Source organism: Equus quagga, chromosome 11 (genome assembly GCF_021613505.1).
Source record: "Equus quagga isolate Etosha38 chromosome 11, UCLA_HA_Equagga_1.0, whole genome shotgun sequence".
NCBI classification, from domain to species: Eukaryota; Metazoa; Chordata; class Mammalia; order Perissodactyla; family Equidae; genus Equus; species Equus quagga.
Window position 1 is genome coordinate 104,186,321 of NC_060277.1, and position 23,864 is coordinate 104,210,184.

At 46.5% G+C, this 23,864-nt stretch overlaps 1 protein-coding gene across 4 annotated transcripts in view; it reads left to right on the top strand.

Moving 5' to 3' along the window:
• ARSG (arylsulfatase G) overlaps window positions 1-23,864 on the top strand; it is a 108,453-nt gene that overhangs the window by 25,330 nt on the left and 59,259 nt on the right. For 3 of the 4 annotated variants that reach the window (XM_046675991.1, XM_046675989.1, XM_046675988.1), the window contains exon 2: window positions 13,399-14,147. In XM_046675991.1, coding sequence (XP_046531947.1) covers window positions 13,930-14,147 — 218 coding nt within the window. In that variant the 5' untranslated portion in view covers window positions 13,399-13,929. The remainder of the gene's footprint in view (window positions 1-13,398; window positions 14,148-23,864) is intronic. The other variant, XM_046675990.1, reaches the window with a different exon arrangement.

A 23,864-nucleotide genomic window follows, 5' to 3' on the forward strand; every position in this document is an offset into this window, starting at 1 on the left:
GCTTCAGCGTCTTGATTTTAAAAATTAGATAAATAAAAATTAGATAAATAATACCAGAAGCGCTGGAGGTGAATGAATGATTGGGAAAGTCACGTGTGAGTATTTGACCAAGTGAAACCACTGGCTGTTGGGAGGGGGCATAACTGTAACAGTAATAATAATAATAATAATAATATTTTTATTAATAATAATTATACCTATTATTAATTTTTTGCATATTTGCTTCGTTTCCAACACCGTATTAAGTGTCATACGTATGATCTAATTTTAAGCCCATCAGCAACCTTCTGCAGTTGACACTCATCCCCATTTTGCAGACAAGAAAAGTTGAGGCACAGAGCACTGGAGGTATTCACCGGAGGTTTCACAACGTTTATGGACACACTGACCGTTTTTGCAACCAGAGCTCATCCACAGATGACATTTGCCACCTGTGTTTGGATAACAGCGAGGTGACTGGAAATCCAACCTCTGCCCAGCCTTACCAGCCACAGACTGATGACTCTTGCCCGCCCTGGTTAGAGGCTGGCTCTACCTTGTTCCTTCAATCTTAGTCAGACGAAGCGTGAAAACCCCTGCTGTTTTCACTCCTCCAGGGAAAGCAAAGAGAGGGAGAGCACAGTATTACCATGCTAATCCCCCCCCCCCCCCCAACAAAACTAACTCTGTTTACTTCTAAATCCGAACAAAAGAACCTTTGGAGTCTGGAGTACAGAACCAGAAAAATCTGGAAATTAAGTCAAGGGTTCAGCTCGCCTCTTAGCCTCTTCTGTTGTGTCTGTTGCAACCCATGTCAGCAGAGCCCTCCGGCCCTTCATTTACGGTGGGCAAGGCGATAATGATGCCCTTAAAAAGTCCCTCAGCATCTTCTCGGGAAATAAATTGGCTCCTGAGAGCTATCCCCACTGCTTTCTCTTTTCTAGCCATCTTGCTCAGGGTCATTTGCATGAGAACAGATTCCTTTGTACAAAGTTGGCCTGCTTGTTCTCTGTCAACATTTAGAGTCCTTCTAGTCTTCACGTTGGGTTGCTAGGCAGATATGACCCTGGCTTGCAAATAAGCTCACTGCATTTACCAGCCCGTGAGAACTTCAGCTTGGGGTAAGTAGATTGAAAGGAATCTTGTCTGGAGCTCAGAGAGGAGCAAGGCTGCTTTTAGGAGCTGGGTCTTCTGAGCAGCCAATGAAGAGGGGGAGCATTTGGTGGGGCTTCTACTGGGGGCCTTGATTTCCCTCCTACCCACACTCCCCCTTCCTGTCTCTGCACCACCCATCCATTATCTCATCTGAGGGCCTGTGTGCTGGGTGACCCACGTGTATCTGATTGAAGCAAATTCTTGCTTTAAAACTTCAATATCTGCTTCTCCAGACGGCAGAGAACCTCACAGGCTTTTCCATCCAGGAATACTGATATTCCAGGTAGATGTGCTGAGTTGATCTTGTGGTTCGTGAAGGTTCCCCCAACCCCTACATTTGACAGTTTGAAGGAAAGCAGGGCCCTTCAAATGGGAATGCATGCTCCTGGAGGAATTTGAAGATTTGCCCAAGGGCTTGAAGGCACAGATCATTTTAGAGGAATCAGTTTTCAGAACCCAGCTCTTTCCTAAAGCAGATCTGTCTGAGAACCCAGGGTGCTGCGGCCCTGGTGCGTCATTAGCCCTGTACAGGTGGCCCGTTCCCGCTTAATCAGAACCGGGACCTCAGCAGGGTGCTCTGCTCCGGCTAAAATGTCTCCGGGGGAATATCGAACTATTGATGTCAAGGAAACTGCCTTTCTTCAAGTCAGTATGACTCTTTAGTCACACTTCTCTTCTTCAAGTCATCCTTCCCGTCCATCTTGTTAAAGATGCTTGTGCAGTAAAATTATCGTCTGCTTAATAATAACTTGTCAAAATTTATAATATATTTGTTTGATTATAAATTATCACTTAGAATAATAATTGCGATAGTAACTCAATCTAGAAGGGATATTTTTTTCACGCTTGGAGTAGAATGTAAAAAATTAAATTTCAATTTATATGCAAAATCTGTATTTCAGAGAAATGGGGCAAGCTAACTAAGTACTTTTGAACATAAAAATATATTGTATTGAGATAGAATGGAAATACAGTTTTGAAAAAAAATGATAGAAAATTTCTGACTTAATGAGAAATGTTCTCACGTAATTTTTAAAGGAATGATGGTGGTTTTCAAATTGTTCTGGTATTTACATTACATTGTATATATTAAAAAGAGTGGTTTAATAGTTTTATTATAAAAGTCTACATTTACAGATTCAATTGAAATGATATCTTTGGCAACTAATTTAAAGTTATGATAAACATTGACGATAATTCAAAACTGTGTGAGGGTGGTATGAACTGAACGTCTGTGCCCCACCCCCCACCCCCAAACTCATGTGTTGAAACCCTAACCCCCGTGTGATAGTATTTGGAGATGGGGCCCTTGGGAGGAATTAGAGTTGGATTAAGCCCTAAGGGTGGGGCTCTCATGGTGAGATTAGTGCCCTTATAAGAAGAGGAAGACAGAAATCTCTGTCTCTCTGAGCACACACACCGAGGAATGGCATGTGGATGCACAGCGAGAAGGCAGCTGTCTGCGAGCCAGGAAGAACTCCCTCACCAGGACCCAACCGTCCTGGCAGCCCGATCTCAGACTTGCAGCCACCAGACCTGTGAAAAAAGAAATTTCTCTTGTTGAAGCCACCCAGTCTATGGTATTCTGTTATGGCAGCCTGAGCTGACTGATACGGATGAGCTTTATTGTTTTTCCAAATCCCCTTATGGGATACCCAAGCAAAACAATTTGTAGGCCACTGAGTATGGTCCATATTAATATGAGGCCAAGAAAGATGTGGTCCCTGCTGTCATGGGTTCAGTTCTGGGGAGATAAAACAAACTCAAGAGTCACCATAGTGGACCGTGCAAGGCCAGGTAGGGGAGGTAAAATGGAGAGGTACGAGGTAAAATGCTGTAAATGTAAGACGCACGTGAGCGTGGGCTCTGGAGCCTCACCTCGCATCTCAGCTCTGCCCTCACTAGCTATGTCACCTTGGGCAAGTTATTTAACCTCTCTCTACCTCAGTCTGCTCCTCCAAGAAGAGGGGGGAGGGTAATAATAATAACACCGACCGCATAGGGTTGCTGCTGCTTGGGGGAGCTCCCTGCTGTGCTGCTAGGTTAACTGATTAACGTGTGTAAGGGGCTTAGCAGCTTAGTGCTGTGCTTGGCTCCCGATGAGGCCCCATGATTCTTGGCTAGGGGATTGAAGAGGATGGAAATCAGTGAGGCATATAACCGGCAGAAAGACCTTGCAAGGACTGGCAAGGGGGATTGGGCAGGGGTGAACAGCATGAGAGGATGGCAGGAGGCAAGGGAGAGCATGCCAAATTTGGGGACAGAGAAGTCACCTCCCAATCCATGGCGGCAGGAGCCTTGGTTATCTGACTTCTGCCTGCCTGGTTACTATCAGTGCAACGTTGATGATGTATATCACAGGGTGTGTATCATTCACTCTGGAGAAAGGTTTATTTGATTTCAACACTGGTATTTGTAGACTTCTCAGTCTTCATAGTTTGCTGCTCCTGGAGCTTTGTCATTCTCTTATTACTTAAAAAAAGTAAAGAAAGAGAAAACATCAGCTTGAGGAGGCCTCTATAAATATCTGAAGCCTATTGCAAGAGTCCTAAAAACAGGAAAACAGAAATTAAAATTCTCAAAACAAAGTGATTTTAATCACATTGGTTTCAGGAGTAAATTTTGTGACACAGTTTTGGGTCACAAAATCTAAGTGGAAATGTTAGAAAGTGCTGGGGATGGGACCACTGGGTTTGACCCCGGTTAAATTAGGCTTTCTTTGGATAATTGTTGAAGTTGCTTCACCCGCCATGTTCCTCAAGGCCGGGGACTAAAAACCTGCTTTCCTGCTACATTTCTTGCCTAAAGGGAGATGCTGGCTTTCTCCATCTTGTCTCAACATGCCCAGCCTGTCCTGCGGCTTCCTGGGATAATATATGGTGTTAAGCTCCTGTTTTAACCCTTTAGGACCAGAACATTCAAGCATGTCCAGATGGCTGGGGGATGATGCAAAGAAGGTAGAAGGGTGCTCCTGGACTGTGTTGTGGAGGCAAGGAGGGACCCTGCCCTGTGGTGGTCAGCGGAGGGCTCTGGCCTCCTTAGGTGAGCCCGACTGCTTAGTAGGGGTATATGGCGGGACTGGGTATGGGGGCGTCCATCCCTCCATCCCACACCCACTGCTCCTCTACCCGGGCAGCCTCTGCTCATCACAGCTCACTCATGAGCATTTGTGAGCATTTCTCAGGCCACAAAACCACACCCCAGAGGATGTGGTCCCTCCTCTCAGAGTGTTTACTGTCTAGTTCAGAAGCATTTCAACGAGTATACTTTTACAAGTGAGAATCCTGGAGGAAGGAGAACTTAGAAAAGTCATCTGAGCTTAGGGAAGTGAGGAGGTGAAGCTGAGCTTTCAGGGTGGGGCAGAGCAGGCTTGGCCATAGTTGTTGATGTTGGATGCACCCAGCCAGCAAATACTGATTCAACACCCTCTGGGCTAGGTACCGGGATTATGCAATACATAAAACAGATATTTGTCCCAGCCCTTATGGAATTGACATCGTAGAATTGTGACTTGCTGGAGCACCTTACCTAGTGTCATGGACAAATAGTCCTTTTGGATATATCCGATATTGAAATGTAATTCCCGCTTTCAGTTAGCGTCAGCAAAGGGGGATTTTCCTCGCACCCAGCCTACATCTTGACTTGACCTCATACTGTTATATCATCCAAAACCAGATTTACCGGTAGGCAATGTACTCCAAGGACCATTCCAGCTATTGCCAGAGTCTGCCCAGGCAGAGAGACTTGGCTCAGGTTTAGCCCAAATGACACAGACAGCCATGGAGTTGTGTGACAAGGACCTATAGTTTGGAGCTTTGGAAATGCAAATCAGAGTGACTCTTCACTTTCCTTTGGTGTTGTTTGTGACCATGGTGTTGGTAGCTTCTCCTGGGTTCAGAATCTAACAGCAGAGCAAGCTGACTGACAGTTGTGACAAAGACTCAGCCAATAACTACAGGGAGCCCGGATTTCACCATCTACACTCAGAGCAGTTTTGCTTAATATTAATTTTAGTAACGCTTTGGGCTTGCCTAGTTCTTTTTCAAAGTGTTCTCATATTTGTTATCTCTTTATCTTCTAAACTCTCAAGAGGTGGAATAACAATAGCCGACATTTCTGAGCACTTACTGAGAGCAGACGTGTGTTGGGTTATTTCATTCTCACATTGTGTTTGGGGTGGAGGAAGTTTACTGTGGCTCTATAGTCCAGGTCAGTGGGGAAACTGAGGCACAGAGAGATTCAGTAACTTATCCAAGGCCACGCAGCTAGGGAATGATTATGCTGAATCCTGGACACAGCTTCTTCTGGAGAAACAGGTTAACACATCCCCAAAAGGCAAATTTGCCAAGTAACCGCTTCACTAGACTAAGCATTTTTTCCCCCAAGTTTTGGTCTTACCCCTACTTCTGCCTCTGCCTCGGCCTCAGAGTTTCTCAGGTAAAACTTAGCTGCAATCTGTCTCAGTTGGCTTGGGCTACCGTAACATACCATAAAGTACGTGGCTTAAACAACAGGACTTTATTTCCCACAGTCCTGGAGGCTGGGGACTCCAAGGTCAACATGCTGGCGGATTTGGTTCCCGGTGAGAACTCACGTCCTGGCTTGCAGACCGTCGCCTTCTTGCTGTGTCTTCTCTTGTAAGAGAGAGAACAAATCTGCTCCTTTCTCCTCTTATAAGGGCACTAATCCCATCACGAGGGCCCCACCCTCAGGACCTCATCCAACCCTAATGACCTCCCAAAGGCCCCTTCTCAAACACCATCACATTGGGACTTTGGGCTTCACCCTGTGGATTTTGGGAGGATGCAACATGCGGTGCATAACAGAATCTAACGTATTTCATTGTAGAGGTGGAACTGATCCCAGGAAAGGGTCAATCTGCAAAAATAGGAAAGATAGCATGTCGAATTTAATAGAAAGTTCCCTATTCTCATGCAAAAATGACCAGAAAACAATGAAACTTTTGGGGCCAGCCTGGTGGCATAGTAGTTAAGTTCTTGTGCTCCACTTTAGTGGCTCGGGGTTTGCCAGTTTGGATCCCAGGCATAGACCTACACACTTTGTCAAGCCATGCTGTGGCAGCGTCCCACATATAAAGTAGAGGAAGATTAGTACAGATGTTAGCTCAAGGCCAGTCTTCCTCAAGCAAAAAGAGGAAGATTGACAACAGATGTTACTCAGGGGAATCTTCCTCACCAAAAAAAAGAGAAGAAACTTTGACACATGAACCACTGATCAATCTTAACATGACAGGGAGAAAGATAGGATGTGTAAAGTGGGCCTGCCAAAAAATCGCGCCTGAATCTGGTCTCACCTCTAGATCTGCAAACCAGTTCACAGGGAAGACTAGGGCCCACGGAGCATTTTAAATGACACCATGGGGTACAATCAATCAGATGCAAAATTTGAATAATTTTATAGGACAAACAACCAAATTTATTTACAAATAGATTGTAGGGAAGAGAGAGGAGGAACTTATAAGTGAAAAGAGAAGAGAGAGAAGAATCAAATTCAATGTGTGGTGGCATTTGGATCCTGATCAGAACAAACCAACTGTAAAAGAACCATTGATGAGACGAGGGAAGACATTTACGCACGGGTTGGATTTTTGATGATGCTAACAAATTATTGTTAATTTTAAAAGGGGGTTATTAATAGAATTGTAGTTACATTTAAAAAGAATTCTTAACTTTTAGAGAACCAGATAGAAGTGTGTATGGATGAAATGACGTGCTATCTGAGGTTTGCTTCAGGATAATCCAGCGTTCATGGAGGAGGAGGGGAAGGGAGGCAGGAGAGAGACAGATGAAACCCGACTGGCCGTATGTTCATAATCGTTGAATCTAGATTTTGGGTAGCTAGGCGTGAGTTTCTCAACTTCTGTGTGTTTGACAACTCCCATAATAAAATGGTTAATAAATAATAAGTAAATACCACTTGGTAAAAAGTCCTTAAAAATTTGGCAAACAGGGTTTCAGGGAGTGGATTTCGGGTAACTGACCTTGAGCCCTTTCCACTTGACCACACCCCTCAGGATTTTTCTTCTCAAGTGGAGGACAGAATTTTAGAGAAAGGATGTTATTCAGAGGCCCGACCACTCTCTCTGTTTTTCTGACCTGTGTTCAAGGACCCGGATACAATTTCCTCAGGGCTACCGCGTTTTCAGAGACATGGCATGATGCCACCTCTGCCCTCCCAAATTGGCTCCTGCCACATGGCTTCCTTCTGTGACAGTCCCAACAGGTGGTTCCAGCCTAAAGCCAGGCAGGATGTCATATGCCCCCCGTGGATGAGTTTCCTGGCATTGTTGGGTTCACAGAAATGGTATTCCCAACAACAGGGTCTGGCTTGAGGTCTTTAAGCTTTAAAAAAAAAAAAAAGAAGAAGCATTTTAATTATCTAGGTGGAATTGCTTTCCCAGCTTGGATAGAGGCATTCAAGCAAAGATTTCCTTTGCTCCAGTTATAAGACAGGTAAGGACTAGGGATGTAATGTACAACGTGACGACTATAGCTAACACTGCTGGATGGTGTATTTGGAAGTTGCTGAGAGAGTAGATCCTGAAAGTTCTCATCACAAGGAAAAACTCGTTTTCTTCTTTTCTTTTCTTGTACTTATATGAAATGATGGATGTTAACTAAACTTATTGTGGTAATCATTTCACAACATGTGTAAGTCAAGTCATTATCCTGTACACCTTAAACTTACACAGTGCTGTATGTCAATTATATGTCAATAAAACTAAAAGAAAAGAATATAATAGGAAAAAAAAGATTTCCTTTGCATTCTCTGTTGAGCTAAGACTGAGGGCCCCCAGGTGCACTCTGAGGAAGCAATCTTTCTGAGTTGGGCCAGCCCCAAACTGGTATGTTTGGGTCTAGGGGCAAAGAAAGGGGCACAAGGATGTTTATTACACACAGGCATTAAATAACCCACATAACCATTTGTCCTGGCTGCCACGGTAACTGGATTCTCCTCTTCACTTGGGCCTGGATTAGGGTGCGGCAAAATTTTAAGGAGGTGCCCGCCGTCAGTCGTGGGACTGCTGGATGGGTGCCTGAGAGGGAGTGCCACACCCTCAAATTTCGTGCCCCAGGCGCTTGGCTTGCCTCACCCTAGCGCTGTCTCTCACCTGGACTCACCTGGGCTGATGCAATGGACTCCTAACTCCTCCGCTTCTTCTCTTACCTGCCATCCTGCAGCACACTTGTGAAGTCTCTACGGAGCAGCTGGAGAGATTCTCTTACCACGGGAGTCAGAACTTGCTGCTCTGGCTCAAAGCCTTCTCTAACCTCCCTTCTTGCTCGGTGAAAGCCTGTCTTCCTCTTGACTCCACCTAATCCTCGCCCTCCCTCACTGCACTGTGTCTACAGTGGCATCTTTGCTGCCCCTCATGTGAGCCGGCCCCATTGCCCTTGCTGGCTTCTCTGCAGGCCACACCTTTCAGACACCACTTCCGACAGCTGCCGAGCTTCCTCCCTTCCCTCCTGCAGGTCTTAGAGAAAGATCACCTGCTCAGCCAGGTTGTCTCTGACCTTCTTTAACTCTGCCCCTGCTCCCCCCCACACCCTCCATCTCCTTCCTGATCTGATTTTCCCCTGGAATTTTATTTTACTCATTTCCTTTCTTCCCCTCACGGGAACGGAAGCAGCGTGAGGACAGGGGTCTTGGGGTTTCACTCTCTGCTGTGTGCACGGTGCCTAGATGGAGACCTGTCACTCAGTCCACGCTTGCTGGGTGGATGACAAGGCCTGGGGGAATCATTTCAGACTGCACGTGGGCAGCTGGCACCCCGGGCCCCTCCTGGCAGCTGCGTGTGCCTGCTGGCCCCAGCCAGCGCCGCGGCCGTGTTCTGACTTGGCGGGTGGAACAACAGTGCTCTGCGACCAGAGATCACGCTCCCCTGCGCCTTTGTCTTTTTTGGCCTCAGCTCATCAGAAGCTTTGTCTCTGGAAAACCGACAGAGCCCTCTGCCAGAAAGGTCTGCCGACCTTCTTGTTATTTCAGCTGTTTTCAAGGCTCTCTGAGGCTGCTTGGCCACAGGGAGGCCCACGGGGAGCCAGAGTCAGGTGATGGACTCCAGACACCACAAAGAACATCTTCAGGTTGCCTCGTTCCATCCACTTCTCAGCCCTTCTGGCCGGCAACCTCTCTCTTGGTCACTTCGCTGCTTAGGAGGGCCTTGACCTAGCAGCAAGCCCGGAACCTGAAGGGAGCTCACACTTTGATAGACCCAGCAGCCCTGCTTTGAAACAGGGGTCGTAGAAATGGACATGAATCAGTGCTAAATCTGATATGCAACGAAACCTTCTCGCTCCTGCTGCCCGAGGAGCCCTGAGACATGGGCGCTGGTTCATGCTTGTGCTCAGCAAGGGTCTATCCCAGTGGGTTCTGCCCGGATGGGACAGACGAGCCTTCCTCGTGGGGTTTATTGAATAGGGTGGTCAGGTACCTTCCACCCCAGTGGAAGGATGGGTGAATGCTGTATTTGCCAAAGGTTCCGCCTTTCTTCCTCAGCCCAGAGGAGTGCTCCTTCCTGTGTCTACTCTCCCTTCTGAGACGGGGAGGGAGGTGTGCACTGAAAAAGTTGGAAAGCAACCTCAGATAAGGGACTGAACTCTGAGTCTCAGCTTGGATCTTTTAAAAAATCCCCCCCAGCTTTATTGACGTATAATCAACGATTAAAAATTGTATATATGTACTGTGTACAGTGTGATGTTTTGACATACATATACATTGTAAAGCGATTGCCCCAGTGGTGAACACATCCATTATTTCACGTAGTTACCTTTTTAATTTTTTTGTGGTGAGGACATTTAAGATCTACTCTCTTAGCAAATTGCAAGGATGTGATACAGTATTACTAACTATAGTCGCCATGCTGGACATTTGATCTCCAGAAGTTATTCATACTGCAGAACCGAAAGTTTCTATCCTTTGACAAACATCTCCCCATTTCCTTTACCCCTCAGCCCCTGGCAAAGGCCGTTCTACTTTCTGCTTCTATACATTCAACTTTTTAAGATTCCACATATAAGTGAGATCATGCAGTATTTGTATTTCTGTGCCTGGCTTATTTCACTTAGCATCATGTCCTCCAGTTTCATCCATGTTGTTGGAAATGACAGGATTTCCTTTTTTATTTTTTGCTTTTTTGATGAGGAAGATTGACCCTGAGCTAACATCTGTTGCCAATCTTCCTAGTTTTTTGTTTTCCTCCTCGAAGCCCCAGTACATAGTTGTATATCCTAGTTGTAGGTCCTTCTAGTTCTTCTATGTGGGATGTCACCACAGCATGGCTTGATGAGCAGTGTGTAGGGCCTTGCCCAGGATCCGAACCAGTGAACCCCAGGCTGCCAAAGTGGAGTGCACGAACTTAACCACTCAGCCACAGGGCCAGCCCTGATTCCCTTCTTTTATTTTATTTTTTTTAAGATTTTTTTTCTTTTTTCTCCCCAAAGCCCCCAGTGCATAGTTGTATATTTTTTTTCAGTTGTGCATCCTTCTAGTTGTGGCATATGGGATGCTGCCTCAGTGTGGCTTGATGAGTGGTGCCATGTCCACACCCAAGATCTGAACCAGTGAAACCCTGGGCCCCTGAAGTGGAGCGCGCGAACCCAACCACTCGGCCATGGGGCCAGCCCTAATTTCCTTCTTTTTAAAGGCTGAATAATATGGCATTGCTTATATATATTATATAACAGCACATTTTCTTTATCTGTTCATCCATTGATGGACATTTAGTTTAATTCCATATCTTGGCTGTTGTGAATAATGCTGCAATAAACACAGCAGCACAGATATCTCTTCAAGATACTGATTTCATTTCCTTTCGATAAACACCTAGAAGTGGAATTGCTGAATCATATGATCATTCTATTTTTAATTTTTTGAGGAACCTCCATACTGTTTTCCATGTCAGCCTTGATCTTAATCAAAGTCCATGGCTTGGAGTCCCTTCTTTGAATGTCTGGCTTGCCTTTTCCTTTTAGTTAAAAAAACTAAACGGGGAAAGGACTAAACGTCTCCCTGGCGGTGTGGGCGTGAAGGATAATGCGATGGTGTACTAGCTAAAATTAGCTTATTTCCAGTCTATGAATCATTTAAGTATTAATGATTCTCTTCGCAAATCCTCAAAGAAATGTTTTATCATGGAACTCTTAAGAAAAACAATCTGTTTATTTATGTTCCCACCTTAATTTTAGCTTCTTTCTTAAGTGAATTTTTTTCCCTGAAATCTTTTGTGTTGGGTCTTTCCAAAATAGGTTATGGATGAAGAATGGGGCTACTCTAGTGTTCCAAACTAAGTAGCTTTAAGAAGAAAAGCCTCCTGTGGTTGTTGCTCATGGTCAGAAGCCAGTAGAATGAGGTTTGGAATCAAACAGCAGGTCAACAAGTGTTTGTTAGGCACCCTCCTAGTGCAAGGGTTCTTTCTTCTAGAAAAAGAGAAGTCTTTTGGGCCTCAAGATCAACAAATACCAGTTGAATCTAATTGAGTTTGAAATAATAACTCTCCTTTTGGAAAACGGAAGAATTTGCATTTCTGAACAATTGATTCATTGGCCTCCAGAGGACCATGACTGTTTACTTGGACTTCCTTTTATTTTGATTAAGTACGTATCTGCCCATCCTTTTGAGTTTATCTAGGTCTTCCAGAATTTACATACCTCCAACCACCCCCATCCACTGGGGTTGGCCTTTAGGTTGGCTGGCTGACTTTGTCAGCTGTGCATTCCTTCCTCAAGGGCAGGAATACACAACTGGAAATAGCATCTGTCATACCCCCAACCCTGGTAGCATCTTCATAAATTACAAATTGGTTCTCCTTTAATCCTCTCCATGGGTTGGGTGTTCAACTGAAGTTTTTATTTGGTCCAGAATTTCAAATCTGTGTCTCCTTACTAACTTTGTAAATTTAGGGCTGTTAAGTGAACTCAGGGTAATATGGTTCTATTCTATGGTTTCCATTTGCAGCTTGCAGTTGAAAGCATAACCTTTAATTCCTGTCTTTCAAAACTCAACCAGATTTATTGCTTTCTTGTTTATCCACTGAAGCTGAATCATCTCCATTTGGGTTAAGCATCAGTTAGGTTAATCATTTCCAGTTAGGTTAGTTTTCCTCTAGGTCCAGAATCATGATGTTTTGTTTTCTAAGCATCTTACTACTCAAAGTGTGGTCCAAGAACTAGCAGTCTAGGCCTCACCAAGGAGCTTGTTAGAAATACAGGTCCCGGGACTGGCCCCATGGCAGAGTGGTTAAGTTCATGCACTGGTTCGGATCCTGGGGGCAGACATGGCACTGCTCATTAGGCCATGTTGAGGCGGCATCCCACATGGCACAACTAGAAGGACCCACAACTAAAAATACACAACTATTAACTGGGGGGCTTTGGGGAGAAAAAAGAACAATAAATTCTAAAAAAATTTAAAAAAAAAAGAAAGAAAGACATACAGGTTCCAGGCCCCAGCCTTACCTACTGAATCTGCATCTTAATAAAACCTCCGGCTGATTCATATGTACATCAAGTGTGAGAAGCCCTGATTGAGAGTGTCGTCAGATTTTTGTATTAAACATTACATCGTCAAGATGTAAAGGGACATATTTCCATTAAAAATTTTTTCTAACATTTTATTTGGAAACATTTCAATCATATAGCAAAATTGCAAGGGTTCTACAGTGAACTCCCATAGAATCTTCACCTAGATTCTACCATTAGCTTTTTTTTCTTGCATTTCCTTTTTTCCCCAAATTAATTTCTGTTGCAGATTTTATATAGAAATGTGAGTTTACAGCATGACTGTTAGAAAGGAAGCATGGGTCTCACTGATGTCTTAGCAGCAAGGGTCTCACCCTTTCTTCTAGAATCCTCATTGGATTTGATAAGGTCACAGTTAATTTAGGAATTTCTTGTGAGTCAGAGAAGCGTGGTGCGGTGGGAGTGGGGAGTGCTGGGATTTCACAGAGTTGGGTGCTGGCCCTTATTCCCTCCACAACACTTGACCTCCGTATCCTCATCTATATTGTGAGTGGGTTGAGCATCATCGTCTCCAAGGTCACTTCCAACCCTGTGATTATAGGTCCACTGCAAATATTATCGGCATCACTATTTCTCAGGTGGAGAAACTGATGAGCCAGTTAAATATTCGAATAAGAAGGAAAATATGCGTTGGCATGGAAAAGTGATTATTTCCTAAGCTACTGAGTAAAACACAGCTGCACTGGCAGTTTTAACTCTGTTTTCTTGTCAATTTTTGTTCTTTTAGGAAATCTTAGAGAAACGTGAAGCCCTTAACCATCTGGAACTCAGAAACTCATTCGGGGCTGACTGAGGCTTCTAGAACATCCAGGTGCTCTGCACATGTGAGGATTTGTCCTGCACTCGCCAGCTGGAGTCCTGAACAGATGCAAGGCTGGTGCTCTGGCTTTAACATCCCTGAGCACAGAGGGGTCATTTTCTAAGTGGCCAAGGAGCAGTTGTTGACACCGATGTCTCCTTGCTGTGCACAGCCAGTCTTCTTACGGAGCTGCGGTGAGGAAAGCCAAATTCGGGGCTGCAAGTTTCCTGACTCTTTTGAATTAGGATTCCAGATGGGGGCCCTATTTCTGTAGCCCTCACCAACCCTATAGGCATCACCACCACCACCCCTGCCACCACCACCAGTATCCTCTTGCAAACTCTCCTACTGCTCTCAAGAGACTCCCGGCATTGAAAGTGAGCAGAAGGGAGCTGTCCGAGAAGTCTCTAGCTGTGGCCTGCCATCACTCCACACAGTCCCAATCCTCCCCTTACCACGATGGGCTGGCTTTTTCTAAAGGTTTTGTTGGCGGGGGTGAGTTTCTTGGGATGTCTTTATCCTCTTGTGGATTTTTGCTTCAGTGGAGAAACAAGAGGCCAGAAGCCAAATTTCGTCATCATTTTGGCAGATGACATGGGATGGGGTGACCTGGGAGCAAACTGGGCAGAAACGAAGGACACTGTCAACCTTGATAAGATGGCTGCAGAAGGAATGAGGTGAGTCTTGAGGATACCAAGCCAGCACCTCTTTGCATGGCTTACCCTGCCTCGTCTGGGGGGATGGAGAGCATAAGGCACTGAAAGAGCAATTGATGGGTCCATGTTGATTTAATTAATCGATTACTCAGTTTGAAGCCAGTACAGCATCATGAAGAAATTCGTCTACCCATCCATCCATCCATACCTTTGGTAAGACTTATTGTGTGTGTGTGTTAGGAGCTGAGAATACAGAGGCAAACAAGATAAAAATCCTTGCCCTTAAGGTACTTATTGTCTGGTAGAGGAGACAGGTTAAAAGGCAAATAAAAATTCCAATCTAGTACCTGAGCCTGCGGCAGGAATTTTTGGAGTGGGGAACCCAGCCTGGGTGTTCAAGGCAGAAGGTGACCTTTGAAGAACAACTGCGAGTCAGGGAAGCACACGAAAGCAAGAGCACTTATGTGTGAGCAGACGAGACTTATTGATCCATTTAGGCACATTTACCTTGAAGGCACAGCAAAGGGTGAGAAGTGTGCATCTGAACGGGTCAAAGTGTTGATAAATTGGGTTTTCTTGTTTTTTTTTTTTTTTTTGAGGAAGATTAGCCCTGAGCTAACATCCACTGCCAATCCTCCTCTTTTTGCTGAGGAAGACTGGCCCTGAGCTAACATCCGTGCACATCTTCCTCTATTTTGTATGTGGGACGCCTACCATAGCATGGCTGGACAAGTGGTGCCATGTCCGCACCTGGGATCCGAACCGGTGAACCCCGGGCTGCTGAAGTGGAACGTGTGAACTTAACCACTGCGCCACTGGCCAGCCCCCAATAAATTGTTTTTGTTTAAACGCTGAGCCCCTCTCCCCATTGGACAGAGAACAGGTGTCAGAGCTTTCAGACTTCTGGGCTAACGTTCATTGGACCGGCCTGCTCTGATCCCACCTGCACTGGGTTAAACTCCTCCCTTAGGCTCATGGGAGTCATTCGCCTAGCTGGTTAGGACAGCGCATGGGGCATCTCCACAGAGTTTCAGCCACTTGTCTCCTCAAGCTGGGAGCTTTCTCCTGAGATAGGGGCCCTTGGGTTCCCTACATCTGGTCTAACCCACTCCAGTCCATCCTCCTCACCTCAGCCAGGGGGAACTCTCTAGAAACACTCCTCTGCTTCCAGTCCTTCAAAGGTAGGTTGTGGGCCTAAGGATAAAATCCAAACTCCGGGTAGCAGCTTACAAGACCAGCCCGCTCTCCTCACTGGCTCCTTGCACCGCCCCTTCCGTCTTGCAGCCCTCTGCACTGGTTGCCTCCCTGAGCCTGGGCCTCACCTGCGGACCTACTTCTTCCAGGTGCACTTTCCACTTCCTCTGTTTGGTTAGTTTCTACTCATCTTTTGGGTCCCAATTCCACATGAAGTCCTCAGGAAAGCTGTCTCAGACGCGTCAGGTGTCCTCTGCTCTTGCCCTTGCTGCTCTGCCTGGTTATTGTTGAACCATCTGACCACCTGTGTTGAGTTGACTAGCGTCCCCACCAAATTCACGTCCACTTGGAACCTCAGAACGTGACCCTTATTTGGAAACAGGGTCTTTGCCAATGTGATTGGTTCCGGATCTCGATATCATAATCTATTGAGGGTGGGTCCTAAATCCAATGACTAGTGTCCTCATAAGAAGAGGAGAGGACACAGAAACGCACAAGGGAGCAGGTGATGTGAAGATGGAGGCAGAGAGTGGAGTGAAGCGTCTGTAGGCCAAGACCACCAAGGATTGCCAGCAACCACAAGAAGCTGGGAGAGAGGCCTGGACCAGATTCTCCTTTGAGCCTCCAGGAACCAGCCCTGCCGATATCTCGATTTCAGACTTCTCGCCTCTGAAACTGTGAGAAAATCAATTTCTGTCGTTTTAAGTCATCCTGTTTGTGGTAACTGGTTGTGGCAGCCACAGAAAATTCATATACCTCACTTTTAGCTCTGGGCTTCAGGAAGGAAAATGCCTTGTCTATTACTCCTCCTTTATGTTCCTAGCATGCAGCACGGTGCCTGGCGCATAGTAGGCATTTGGTAAATATTTGTTCATCAATAAGTGGGCTGTAGGAGTTCAGGATGCCCTGAAATGTCACTCCGACGTTTGCACGGAGGCATTTTCTCTAGGTAGAGAGTTCATCCACGGCATTTGCCAGATCCTCAAAGGGAACTGGATTGCCAAATGCTTAGGATCTTCTGCTTTTAGTGTCGAGTGACTTTGTGGGGAAATATCTGGCCCATTATTTAAACCGAGATTTTGCGAGGCCTGGACATTCCTCTTTGGGCTGCCCCCACCAGCGCGCTCTCAACCTGAGCAGAAAGGGCATCTCGGGGACCAGATGCCAACACAGTTTGGTGGCCTCTCCTGCTTTTTTCTCCTCTTTATGAAAATATTCTTTCCATCTGAGCCTTGTGACAGGGGCCAGGTGGACGGCCCTCTGGCCCGAGGTCGACAGCTTTTCACTTTGTGCTTTGTTGACAGGAAAGCCAGCTTCCTGTGAGGCCACGGATTGATTCATCGCTGGCTTCTCCCACTGCCTACTCATGGCCAGTGGGGAACTGCGACTTTCAGATGAGAACTCATTGCCAAACAGGGTCTCAGGGTGACTTGAGAAAGTGTCTTTTGTATCGTCTTCTTTTTATTGGCTTGTTAGTTTCCTAGGTCTGCTGCAACCAGCTACTACAAACTGAGGGGCCTAACACGACACAGATTTATCCTCTCACATCATAGGATGTTGTGAGGGTTGAGTTAAGCAATCCTTGTAAGCTGTTAGCACAGAGCCTGGCACACAGTAGAGACAGACATATGTTAGCTATGGCTATTTCTGTTATTGTTATTAGAAATGATATCCATTTGAATTGTCAATGAGAATTGGCTACTCTGCATTATGAAAGGTCTAAATGATCAATCGTGGAAGGAGGAGTGGGTTTCCAGGGACAAATCCCTGTTAATCTCTACGTGGACCGTGCGCCCTGGGCCGACACCTGTATTTGAATCAAACACAACAGCTGCCGCCACAGCTAACCTGTGCTGAGTGCTTGCATGGGGCCGGCTCTGGCATTGCCCCATTTGGCTCGGGTTACCACCCGACGTTTCTCTTCTTTCACAGATGAGGAAATCAAGGTGAAGTAACTCACCCAGAGTTAGTGAGTGGCCGCGTCCGCAGTCCCTCCTTCTAGAGCCTTATCATTAAGGGCTGGGAGGAAGAGAGGAATTAGCAAAGAGTTTCCTCTAAGGCCGGGCCCGCTTTGCCGTGGGGACTGTTGAAGAGGAGATTGGAGTCGCAACATTTTTCCTCCCTTTGGGGCTGACAAAGGATTTCTGTGCTGTCCAGGGACGAGAGGCACTTTGAGAAATGTGGTGCTGATCATGGAAAAGATGTAGCCACTGGGCAGCAGGCTCGAGCAGCCAGGGTGTGCGGTTGCTGAGGTTGCAGGTGCCCACGATCTCACCCTGCCCGCTCCAGCCCCATCTCCAAGCCCCTCCCCAGGCTCCCAACATTACGCTTATTTCTGTTCCTCGAGCACTTTTGCCTGTCTCGGGGCCTTTGCACTGACTGTTCCCTCTTACGGGCAAGCTCTCCCCTCAGGATTCGAGCGGCTGGTCCCTTCCCATCCTCCTGGTCTCCACTCAGATTCACATCCTTCAGGAGGCCTTTCCTGACCATTCTCTCCAGCACTGCCTCCCTTCACCATGCGTGTCTCTTACCCTTTCTCCTGCTTTTTTTCCATGACCTCTATCACTGTTGAAGTGATCTTTGTTTCCTTCTTTGTTGCATGTCACACTGGAACGTCGGCTCCTTCAAGGAGCAGCCTTATCTATCTTGTTCATGCTCCAGCCTGGCACATGGCAGGGGCTCAAAAAATGTTTGCTCACATATTTAGACTCCTGGATCTAACCTTTTGGACATGCACAGACGCGTTAACCACAGTGTGGGATCTGAAACCAGGCTGCCCCGGTCTGTCACTTGCTAGCTCTGGGACACTGGGCTCATCACTAAACTTCACCGGGCCTCAGTTTGTTCATCTCTAAAATGGGACAATAATGGCACCTACATCACAGTGTCATTTTGAGGAGGAAATAAGTTAAGTCATGCCGGGCTGTAGGAGAGTCCCTGGCACATTTTGGAGCTTGGTAGGTGTAGCTCGTATTCTCTGCTGTAACGTTGGCTCCACTGCCCTGCTCCCCACCGTGTCCCCCTGCCCTGGCTGGAGGGCCATGCTGATTCATTCAGCTTATGTTCCAACAGTCTGTGCCCTGACCCCCATCCTTCCCCAAGCTGGGCCGTAGAACTCAGCTTGATTCTGCTCATTCCTAGACCAAGTCCCCAAGGCCACATTTAAATGTTTGTATAACGTTTCCCTCTTACTTCCCTGCCGGCATACTCCATTTTCTTAATTTCTTCTTCTTCTTTTTTTTGGTGAGGAAGATTGGCCCTGAGCTAACATCTGTTGCCAATCTTCCCTTTTTTTTTTTCTTCTCAAAACCCCAGCACATACTTGTATATTCCAAGTTGTAAGTCCTTCTAGTTCTTCTTTGTGGGATGCTGCCACAGCATGGCTTGAGGAGTGGTGTGTAGGTCCATGCCCAGGATCTGAACCTGTGAACCCTGGGCCACCAAACTGGAGCACGTGAACTTAACCACCATGCCACGGGGCCAGCCCCTCTGTTTTCACTTTAACCTGCCTATGGTAGATGCAATTTGCCACTTCTGTGGACGAAAAGGGCACCATTTACAACATAATTGTGATGTTATCATTGTTTCAGGAAAAAAAGGAGGAAGAAAAGCAGAATTTTCAGTGCCTCGATTTTGGTGTGCCTTTTTAGGCTTCTTAAACTCCATTTCCATGGAGATAAAATAAGGATTGTGGCCTGAACCCCCACAGCCTTGAGTTCATTTACAGTAGCTCAGGTCAAAGAGCATCCACACCACATACTGCTTGGGGGAAACTGAGGCCCAGAGAGAATTGAAATGTTTTTACTGTTATAGTCAGCTCGCTAACAGGTGGGGGACAGGTTATCTAGTTTACAGGTTCGCCATGTTAAAAATAATGACAAACAATTTATTTGTGAAAAAAAAGTGAAAGCCCCCAGCAAGCAGCGAGCCTGTGCCTATCAGAGGGCATCGTGGCTCAGGGGCTCTCTGTTGTTCCGTGACTGCGTATGTGTGTGGTGCAAGGCGCCCAGGCCCCTGCCCTTGTCAGTAGCTTTGCAGCCAACATGTTTTGCCCTTGACCTCGTGGGCTGTCGTTTCCCGGTGTCCTGTGCAAATCTGAGCTGGGCAGTGCTCTTGAACATTTGAAAGATTAAAAACGACATGATAACCAGGAGAAAGTTGAAATGTTGGAATTTAAATGAAAATGCCAGGGACTTAGTAATCAACTAAGACTTAACTTTCTCAAGCAATTAGAAAACTTGCCTTACAATATGGGAAAGAAGAATGAATTGCTCGTTGCTTTCAAAAAGAGAAAAGAACAAGTGCATTTCGTTGGCATCTCTTCCAGCATTGCCAGCAGTCTGAGAAATGTTTGAATCACTCTGAGAACCCGGTGAATAACCTTGATAATGCAACACTAGCTTGGTTTGTCTGCAGCACACCCAGGGAAGGCCAATGCTGGTTTCACCTGTGATCAACAAGTAGCGTATTTATTGAAATTCTCGGGTTGAGAAGTAATGTGCGTACGCCTCCTGGCTGGGTGGCTGGATTCAAACAATGGCTTAGAATGTCCAAACGGAGTTTTGAGCACCTGAGGGATCATGACCCTGTGTCCTGGGGGGAGAAGAGAATGACTGGTAATAGTGAGAAGGAAGTGGTCTCAGCCAGCAAAACCCAGATGCTGCCCGCTCACTTAAATTGTCTGCCTGGCTGGCTCAGAAATGAAGTTGACAGTATGTTGTAAATACGTTTACTTACGTAAATTGACTTGCAATATGTCAACTTTGCACCTTGGTTTCTCTTCCTCCCTGCCTCACTCCTTCTCTGCTCCCAATTTAATTTTGAGACGAGTCAGTGCTCCTGCTGAGAGTCATAGGCAGTGGCTTAGCCAGGCCTCAAAGATCAATATTCACCGCTGGAAGGTCAGAGGCTCCCAGGGGCTTGAGGCTGTTTCTAGAAAGGGCGTTGGGGAGGAATGAATTGAGCTGTCAGTTCAGTCAAACATCTAGAGTGATTTCTGTTTTCAGAATTGGCTTTTTGCGAAAATTCATCTGCCCTGTTACCTCTCAGGACTTTCTCAGCCATCGCCCCCACCTTTGGGATTTTGCAGTAACCCGAAGGAGGATGAGAACCAGGCTGGCACTCAAATCTGCAGGGGGTTGTAATGAGGTCTGGGGACACCTTGAGAGCTAGTAGGGCCAAAAGAACTTCCTGAACGAGACTTCTATTAGCAAGAGAAAGGCTTCTCCCACCATGTAATCCCCTTCCAGCTTTATCCCTCCCACCGCCCCCCGTAGTTCAGTTTCAGAGTTGAGGACCCTCATGAGGGAGAAGTCCTCTTGTCCTTTGCCCTTCGCCATTGACTCTGAGATGGTCACTTTGGGGACCCCATCCTATCTTCGCCTTGTAAGCTCTCAGCATCATGGGACAGGCAGGTTTACACCTTTGTCCTTCGGTAAGTAGGTCAGATAGACATAAAAATCATGTACTGCCCATCTACCAACTGGAGCAAGGTAAAGCTTAAACAAAGGTTCTGAAGGTTTTATCCTCGTGGCTCTGTTTAATAGATGGGGACAGGCAGGAACACCGTGATCCAGATGTCAGCCAATCTTAGAGAAAAGGAACTGAAATATTAACCAGTGAGGCCTTGGTGTCAGCCTGCTTTGCAACTACAAGTTCAAAATAGCCCATCCAGTGCCTCTCCTTCATTCTCCTTTTAAGCCTCCCAACTACGGTCATTCAGCAATGAATCTCTACTAAGAGCAGGTCAGGAGACAAATGCTGGGGGACCCCAGCCAGCACTGCCTTGAAGAGACTTACAGCCTGGTAACGCATAAGGACAGGAAAGCCAGCTTTTAGAATGCAGAAGGGAGTGTGCTGGGAGAGTGGGAACTCCTGATGCCTCTCCCACCCCTGGGGCTTTTGTAACCTGAGTTGGATGTAATTGAATTGACACCCTAAGGCATAGAATTAGCACATTACTTACAGAACTGTCGGTTGTCAGTCGTGGTCAGTCGTCGCAGTCAAGAACGGGGAACGGCTGTGCTGGGCTTCTCACCTGTTGGGTGATAAAGCTCAGAGGAGGGAGAGTTAGAGACAGTGCTGTGAGACCACAGGAAGAGAAAGGCCATTTCTCCAGAGTGAAGCCCAGAGGTATTCCATAAAGCTTATCTGTTAGGACCCGAATGCTGGGACCTTAAATATGAGCGTGAATTAGCCAGATGAAGGGGAGGAAAGAGTATGAATAAAGACCCAGAATGGAAAGGTACCCATTCCCTTGATAAATATTCACAGAGGCTCCTCCAGGCACTGTCCTAGGTGCTGGGAATAGCTCCAAAGAGACCCTAACGATGAAAAGCCCTCACTCTCCTGGGGCTGGCTTGCATTCTGGTGGTTGAATATGGCTGGGATAGGGAGTGTGAGGCTGGACCCATGGGTGGAGCAGTTGGTAAAGGGCATCATGCGCATACTCAAGTGTTTGGACTTGATCCTGAAGTCAGTGGGGGTCCTGAGCACTGAAATCATCGACCTGCATTTGAGATGGATTGTTCCAGCTTACTAGGGGTGGCCCACACTGGTGGCTGGGAGGGAAGGGAGGGTATTGCCAGAACTCCAGGATGGCTTGGCTCAGAGTTGTTGACAATGGGAGAAGTGTCGGATCCAGGAGGTACCGAGATGCCCGTGTGTGCGTCTTGTCGGGTAACTCATGTGCGTCCTTCCTTGAGCGTGAATGTGCGCACATCCACAACGAGAATGTGAAGAGGAAAGGGGAAATTGCCAAGGATCATACCAAGCTTAGCTGCCGGAAATCTTTTTTTTTGAAAAGAACAGGAGTGTGAGTGGATGGATGCATGGATGAATGAATGAATGAATGGGTGAATGAGTAAACAAAACACGCCAAGTTCACTGCTTGCTGCCACATTTGCTTGTAGTTGACAGAGGGCCTGCACATCCATTATCTCAATGATCCCACTCAACAACCTTCTGAGGGATGACTCAGCTGTCTTCCCATTGAACAGAAGGCAACCTGGAGGCTGAGCTGAGCTGCTTTTTCTAAGTCCTACTTCAGCATTTTTCCAGTTCTCACCTCCCACCCCGGTCCCTCTGTGCACAGAGGCCACAGCAAATGATTTTTAGAATCTGTTTCTACCTCCAAGCCTTTAAATTATGAATGGAGCAAAGATCATTTTTATTCCAGTCACATAGCAATTTAGAGAGTTGCCACAGAAGGCCTCATCATCTATTTAAAATTCCTTATAAATGAATGTTGGACGCACTTAACTTTGCCATGTTATGTCTCTCCAGGGCTTTCGCGGTGGCGCTTCCAACGCCAGCGTTCCCTGATCCTAATACACGTAATTTATGCAATGGCAAGTTGCTTTGGTTTCTGTCTGGCTGTGTCTTAGTTTGCGTCGATTTTCCTGTTAACAGGCAGCTGTAATGTCTGGATCTGTATTTCCAGCTTTGCTGTAGAATGTATTTTCAGACTTTAATTAGGACCCCTGTTGGTGAACTGGCCTGAGCCTGCCCAGAAAGATTTGGGGAAAAACAAAAGAAGCTTTCCAAACAGCAAGACCATTTTATTGCTTATTAATTAGTGCCTGCCAAACGGAGGCAGAGGCAGGGAAAGGGGCGAAGGTGACGTGTGGGCCCATTTATCGGGCTGCGTGGGGGGGTTGTTGGGTTATTTTGGGGGGGAGGGGGTACAGTCAGGGCTCTCCAAAGACTTGGAAATCAAGGATCTGAGCTTGTTTCTGAGAGTTAAGCTATGAACTTTAACACACCACGGGGGAGGAATTGAGCCCTAAAAGCATCAGCTTAAGTGATTATGTGAAAAGTGGACTAATGTGTTTTTTCCAATCAAATGACCTGGGCCTCTCTCTTTATGTCTTGTTTGTTCGTTCACCACATTTGGCTGGAACAGCTCCATCCCACCAAGGCACCCTGTGTGGGGCTGGTTGGGGCTGGAGTGGCATCTCTAAGCCCCACCCTTATAGAACCTGTGGTCTGGGATGGAACTCGAAGCTTCATCTTGCTGTACAAATGCGTTAGAGCTGTTCCCAAGGTGATGGATGACATGTTCAAGGAGAGACCACATTCAGGACAGTTGTTAGAAACAGGCAAGCAAGGATAGTATTTAGGCAATGTATTTTTGGCACTGCCCGGGTGTATTAGTCAGCTATGTTGTATTTGTTATAACAAATTGTATTTGCTATAACAAATACAATAGAGTGGGTGGCTTGAACAATAGAAACTTATTTTTCACAGTTCTGGAGGCTGGGAGTTCAAGATCAGGTTGCCAGCATGGTCAGGTTCTTCTGAGGACCCTCTTCCTGGCTGGCAGATGGCCACCTGCTCCCTGTGTCCTCACATGGAGAGGAGAGAGAGAGCTCTGGTCTCCTCCTCTTCTTATGAGCACCCTATGACGCTCCACCTTCGTGACCTCATCTTAATCTAATCACCTCCCTGAGGCACCACCTCCAAGTACTGTCACATTGGGGGTTAGGGCTTCAACATGTATACATTTTTGGGAGGACACAAACATTCAGTCCACAGCACCAGGGA